Source organism: Carlito syrichta, unplaced genomic scaffold (genome assembly GCF_000164805.1).
Source record: "Carlito syrichta isolate Samal-C Ts95f unplaced genomic scaffold, Tarsius_syrichta-2.0.1 Scaffold304687, whole genome shotgun sequence".
NCBI classification, from domain to species: Eukaryota; Metazoa; Chordata; class Mammalia; order Primates; family Tarsiidae; genus Carlito; species Carlito syrichta.
The window spans coordinates 314390-321315 of record NW_007248783.1 but is presented as its reverse complement, the minus strand read 5'-3'; the positions used below and the strand labels follow the sequence as shown (position 1 = coordinate 321315).

The 6926-nt window shown below is 46.3% G+C and overlaps 1 protein-coding gene across 1 annotated transcript in view; it reads left to right on the top strand.

Moving 5' to 3' along the window:
- The first annotated feature begins 2090 nt into the window (after window positions 1-2090).
- The window catches only part of PARP1 (poly(ADP-ribose) polymerase 1), a 35976-nt gene continuing 31140 nt past the window's right edge, over window positions 2091-6926 (top strand). Inside the window, exons 1-3 of the mRNA XM_008060662.2 lie at window positions 2091-2203; window positions 4123-4337; window positions 6316-6415. Of these exons, the coding sequence (XP_008058853.2) occupies window positions 2186-2203; window positions 4123-4337; window positions 6316-6415 (333 nt within the window). The 5' untranslated portion in view covers window positions 2091-2185. The remainder of the gene's footprint in view (window positions 2204-4122; window positions 4338-6315; window positions 6416-6926) is intronic.

Here is a 6926-nt window from a genome sequence, read left to right as displayed (position 1 = left end):
CAGCCTCGACCTGCTAGGCTCCGGCAATCCTTCCGCCTCAGCCTTCCGAGTAGCTGGAACTACAGGCGCGGCGCTACCATACCTGGCTCATTTTGATTTATTGTAGAGATGAGGACTCGCCAAGTTGCCCAGGCAGGTCTCGAACCCACGGGCTCAGGCAATCCACTCACCTCAGCCTCCCAAAGGTGCGGGATTATAGGCTGAGCCACCGAGCCCGGCTGTATGTCTATTTTCATGTCGGTGACAGGTTATTGCCAGTTTGGGGCTATTACAAATACAGCTGCTGGGAATTTGATTGACATCTCACCAAATCTGTGGATCAAATTGCAGATAATCGACATCTTAACAAATTAATTCTTCAATCTATGAACATGATGTCTCTTCATTTATTTAGGTCTTTGATTTCAGCAAAGTCTTATGGATTTCCATGTAGAGATCTTACATGTGTTAAATATTTTACTTTATTGTGTTATTTGAACCAGAGTCTCACTCTGCTGCCTAGGCTTGAGTGCAGTGGCATGATCATGGCTTACTGCAACCTCTTGGGATCAGGTGATCCTCCCGCCTCAGACTCCTGAGTAGCTGGAACTACGGGTGTGTGCCACCACACCTGGCTATTTCTAAAATTTTTTTGTAGAAACAGGATCTTAGTATGTTGCCTAGGCGAGTCTCAGACTCCCATCTTGGTATCCCAACATGTGAGTATTACATGTGTGAGTCACTGCGCCTGTCTTGTTTTAAAAAAAAAAAAATTTACTTTTTGGAGTTGGCTTGCTCTGTCGCCCAAGCTATGGTGGTGCAGTCATGTCACTGCAACCTCAAACAACCTCAAAAAGTCAAAATATCCCCAAAAGATAGTTGGGCTCAAGCTATCCTCCTGCCTCAGCCTATGAGTGGCTGGTACTGCAGGTGCATACCATCAGGCCTGCCTATTTCATGCATTTTATTACTATTTAAAAGCAGTATGCTTTCTTTTTCCACTATGTTTATTGCTAGTTTGTTTTGTATGTTTGTATATTGACATTGTGTCTTTCAGATTTGCTGAATTCACTTAATCTAGTAGCCTTTATTATAAATTCCTAATGATATCTCGTGTATTTAATCATGTCATCTACAAATAGAGATGGCTTTACTTGTTCTTTTCCAAACTTATACCTTTTATTTTTTTTTCTTTCCTTAATGCACTTACTCGAACTTTTAATACAATGTGGAATAGAAGTGATGAGAACAGGTAGCTTTGTCTTATTCCTGATCTTAGAGGAGAAACATTCAGCCTGGAAATTTATTTTTATATAAGAAAATAATCTATACAGTCACATCAGGGATTTTTTGTAAATTAACAACAAAAAAAAGGAATCTAGCTTTTTGTCTTAAATGTTTGACCAATGGTCCCCAGAACTCTTTCTTGAATGATTCAGCCTTTCCCCATAAATATGAAAGGATACCATTACCATTTATTTAATTCTTACGTATATTTGGATCTGATCTGTATCAAGGTACTTCCTTTAAGCTGGGCACAGTGGCTCATGCCTATAATCCCAGCACTTTGGGAGGCAGAGGCAAGAGGATTGCCTGAGCCCAGCAGGTCAAAGTTTCAGTAGTTGTGAGTGTGCCACTGCACTCCAGCCTGGGCAACACAGACTCCGACACACACAAAAAAACACAAGATATTTTCTTTAATTCAGCATTTAACTTTGATGTAAAAGTATAATGGAAATTAGAAGATGAGGTTAGATTTTAATATGATTCCAGGCTTTGAAGATAAGCACCTAATAAGTGCTTTCCAAAGTGCAGGAGGAAACTCCAGAGGAAATGGAGAGAGGTGGGAAGTCAGACAGCTGACTGCTAGCTAGCATGGTGCTGTTCCAAAGAGCTTGTCTGAGAAAGGTCACTTTATTGCCGGAAAAAGAAGCTTTGTTAACCAACCACAGTTGGTAGATAGATCAGATGGACCAATTGTAGTTACCCCAAACACCAGGTGCCCTAGGAAAAAGGTATTGGGGAGATGGAGAAGGAGAACATGGTACTATTTGGAACTACCGTGTGAGGCTGTTGAGATAAGCATTGACTTGTGTTTGATTCTCCAGGCAAAGGCCAGGATGGAATTGGCAGCAAGACGGAGAAGACACTGGGTGACTTTGCAGCAGAGTACGCCAAGTCCAACAGAAGCACATGCAAGGGCTGTATGGAGAAGATAGAAAAGGTGAGCTTGTGGGAGCTCAAACAGCTGAATTTTATGGGTGACTTCCTCGGATGACATTGGCTGTCTCAAGAGAAGAGAAGAAATGGGGGATTCAGGGTGCTAGCTCAACAATAATAGGCAAAAGCAGAGTAAAGATGTTAGTACAGATTGGAGATCGCCGTGGCTTTTCTTCCAGACCGGTCTAGCCTTGCCTATTCATGATACACTCATTGTGTGTAGCTGCCTCTGATGTGAGGAAACCTGGGAGAGTTGGGAAAGCATTAACTCAAGGGGTCTCTTCTAGACTTCGCAGTGGCTAGGGGAAGGCTCTTTGTGTTTTGTGGGAGGATTAAGTTGAAGGAGTGTGTTTTCCCTGGTATGAGCCTCGAGCTTTCTTCTATTTAATCAGAGGAACTTCATTAACTGGTCTTTCCCACCAATTCTAGTCCCCGAAGGCTGGCAGCCAGTAAAATGAAATGAATGGATGGCCAGAGACATGGGTAGAAGAGAGGGCTTGTGCCTTTAGCCTCCTCACCCTTCTCTGATGTGACATGCACATATTAACTGATTCGTTTAAGGCATTTATTGAAGGTTTCTACCTCCTCAAGTTATCGTACAGGAAATTGAGATAAACCAGTGGGTATTTAAAAAGGAAAAACAGGCCGGGCGTAGTGGCTGATGGCTATAATCCCAGCACTTTGAGAGGTCAAGGTGAGAGAATTGTCTCAGCTTGCGAGTTCGAGACCAACCTGGGCAATTTGGCGAGACCTCATCTCTACAATAAATCAAAAAACTAGCCGAGCGTGGTGGCACGTGTCTGTAGTTCCAGCTACTTGGAAGACTGAGGTAGAAGGATCGCCTGAGCCCAGCAGGTTGTGGCTGCGGTGGCTAGGAGAGTGCCACTGCCCTCCAGCCTGGGTGACAGAATGAGACACCAACTCAAGAAGAAAAAGAAAAAAGAAAAACGTGCAGTTGCTAGATTTCCAGCTACTTTTAACCACCAGAAATTTAAGGCAGAAATTAGGGCCATCTTCACCTCCAGGGGTGTGCCAGAAGGTATGTACTTTTGGATTGCCTGTTTTACATATTGTCAGAGTTCTCTGGGTGTGGGTGATACAGGCATGGAAGAACTTTCCCAGAATGTCTGGCCTGGGGATTGTGAATCTGGACAGGCTGGTGGGACTGGGTTCTTACCTATGGGTTTATTATCCTTTCTTAGGGGCTGTCATGGAGACTAAAGAGTTTATTGGTGTGGGCAGCAAATCCCTGCTATTACAGTGTGCTGCGATGGGGGTGTTGTGCAAGGCTTTTCCCAGCACACTACAGCAGCTGTTTTGTGGGGTTTTTTTGAGTTGGAGTCTCACTCTGTTGCCCAAACTGGAGTCCAGTGGCTTGCTCCCGGCCACCGCAGCCTCGACCTGCTGGGCTCCGGCAATCCTGCCTCAGCCTTCCAAGTCACTGGAACTACAGGCACATGCTACCATGCCCAGCTGATTTTTGATTTCTTGTAGAGATGAGGTCTCGCCAAGTTGCCCAGGTGGGTCTCAAACCCGCGGGCTCAGGCAATCCACTCACTCAACCTCCCAAGGCGCGGTATTACAGGCTGAGCCACGGAGCCCGGCTTGCAGCAGCTGTTTTTAGGCCTGCCCCAGGTAGGCAGAAACATCTTCAGGAAAGTGTTATCACTCCTTGCTTATCCAGACAGGCAGGTAGGTAGCCAGCCATTTGGAATTCAAGGGATGCTGAGGCTTGAAGGTAGCACACAATACTTGGAGGCCTAAAGAGCCAAAACCTCCTGGCAGCCCGTGAGTTCTCAAGTTGCTGGGGCAGGCTATAGCTTGGGCTTGTGGGCTCTTGCTGACTGGCGCACAAGGTGTCCCTCTAGTGCTCACCGTCTTTCCTTGTTGCTCCCTTGGTACCATGTATGATTTTTTCTACAGGGCCAGGTGCGCCTGTCCAAGAAGATGCTGGACCCGGATAAGCCCCAACTGGGCATGATCGACCGCTGGTACCACCCAAACTGCTTTGTCAAGAACAGAGAGGAGCTGGGTTTCCGGCCTGAGTACAGCGCCAACCAGCTCAAGGGCTTTAATCTCCTCTCTGCAGAGGATAAAGAAGCCCTAAAGAAGCAGCTTCCAGGAGTCAAGAGTGAAGGGTGGGTGGAGAACCATGGGTGGGGGGGCCTCTGGGGGTTGGAGAGAGGCTTGAGGAAGGCCTGAAGTCCCAACAGTTTCCATACCACTCCTCTGCTGTCAGAAAGCCAGGGAGATGTAGACTGAGGGAAAAAGACAACAGAGTGGTGGGAGCAGGGGACGGAGTAGGGAAGAACTGCAGGGAGCCCCTGGGGGATGTTTCCACTGCCCTCTAAGACCTGCTTCCTGGAAGTCTGTTCCCCCTTCCAATATCTCACCTCTACAGACAAGCTAGTCCTGCTTTCCCACAACAGCCCATCAGACATTTAAAGCCTACTCTCCTACCCCATGGGAGTATTCCTGTTGCCCAGGTAAAAACCACGTTTTCTCTGACCCCCTTGTTATCTGTTTTCATATCCCTTTGGGGTCCTTGTAGACATGTTTGTAGAAGTATTCCTATTGTCTGGGTCTCTAGGAATGGTGCTGGGGGAATCATGACCATTTTTAGTTAGGGGTTGGGCAGTGGATATGTTTCTTGGCTTGTAGTTTAGCGTGGTTTAGGTCTTACATGGTGTTAAAATTTAGAATGGGCTGGGTGCAGTAGCTCATGGCTCCAATCTCAGCCCTCTGGGAAGCCAAGGTGGGAGGATCGCTAGCAACATAGCTAGACCCCATCTCTACCACAAAAATTAAAACTGGGCGTGGTGGTAAGTGCCTGTAGTCCCAACTACTCGGGAGGCTAAGCAGGAGAATTGCTTGATCCTAGGAGATTGAGGCTGCAGTGCATTATGATTATGTCACTGCTCTCCAGCCTGTGCAGCAGAGAGTCCCTGTCCTTTAAACAAAAAAAAAAGATTAGATTGGGAAGAACTATCAGTGACTATCTTGAGTTTGTGAACACCTCTTGCTCTCTCCTATTTACCCTCTGTTGATCCCTCAGCCCCAGTCTAGAGAATTACTTGTTATGAGAACACTAGGAGCCATGTGGCAGGGCCTGGTGCTCACCCTGCTCCCCGGACAATCACTATGGGTCATCATCATACATTACCTCAGTTCATAACATGCCATTGCAGCAGCATGTGTGACTCTGGAATGTGTAAGAAAACTGGAAAATCAGGCCCATAGATCAGAATGGCCTCGGGGCATTGCAGCATGTGATAAAGTTATATAGGTCAACTCACACTGATGCCATAATCACCACCAGAATGATGTGTTGGGCACATTTGGTATGCCAGGCATGGTGCTAAGCACTGTACTTGGGCTATCGCATTAGCTCAGCACCTCAGTTCTATAAGGAAGATGATATTCTTTTCCCTCATTGGCAGAGGAAACATGTAAGAGTTTGAACTCAGGTCTGTGTGACACCTGAGACTGACTCCTAAACACTGTGTCTGCTGTCCTGCCCTGTGTTTTCGGGGCAGATGATAGCCTCAGTGCTGTGTGTTTGCTTAGCCAACCGGGGCAAGCTGGTTAGTGGTACTCTGACTGTTACTTCTTGTCTGGGCTTTGCTTGGCAGCACAGCCACACCTCTGCAGACAGCCTTTTGGCCTTGGGAGCAGCCCTGGGTTTTAACTCGAAAGACCCAGTCCCTGGCACTTAGACTTTGTTTCTGCAATCCCTGCCTCTGAGCTGTGGGGTTCTAGCATAGTCTCGGCCAGAATCTTCCAGACCAAGAGATATATGAGTTTTGGTTTTTGTTTTTGTTTAATCTCAGATGGGACCTGAGCTATGAATCCTGTAATGGGTTTTTCCAGTTTTCTGGAGCCACCCGAGCCCCTTTCCTTGGCTGGCAGATATGTTCTGAAATGGATGAAGTCTCCTGCCCTCTCAGTTGGAAATACTGCCCAAGTAGACAGCATGCTCCTGAGAGCAAGTGGGGTGGAGGAGGGGGTGACAGATATGAGCAGGGTCTACAGAGAGGCGTTAAAATGACTATATCGAGTCATTGGATGGCAGATTTTTAATGACTTTGGTTTTTTCTCTTATATCCTGTATTCCAGAAAGAGAAAAGGTGATGAAGTGGATGGGATGGATGAAGTGGCCAAGAAGAAATCTAAAAAAGAAAAAGACAAAGATAGTAAGCTTGAAAAGGCCCTCAAGGTGAGGTCTAAGCTCTGTGTCTCCTTCCAACATCCTGTCTCAAATTTTCTTCCACATCCTGGGAAGAACATTCAAGGACTTGTGTCCCACTTGCTATGACCTTTAAGAATTCTGAAATTGATAGCTATCATTAAGTACCATGGCTTTTTTTTTTTTCCAGATTGTTTTCTTCTCTTCTCCCAAAGAAACTGTTTGTATTTGGACAAGAACCCACTTTAGACTAGAGATGCCCAACCTGCCACCCAGCTTGAGCATGAGCTGAACTGCTGTTCCCACCCAGTAGTTTCCTATGAGGACTGTAGAAATTCATGCTTCAGCCAGATTACTTATCCTTGTAAATTTTGCACCTCTGTGGTTGCTTGCAAATATCAGAAAATGAATATTAAATTTTGTTGTTGTTGTTGTTGAGTTGGAGTCTCACTCTCGCCCAGACTGGAGTGTAGTGGCCGTACCCGGCCACCGCAGCCTTGCCTGCTGGGCTCCAGCGATCCTTCCGCCTCAGCCTTCCAAG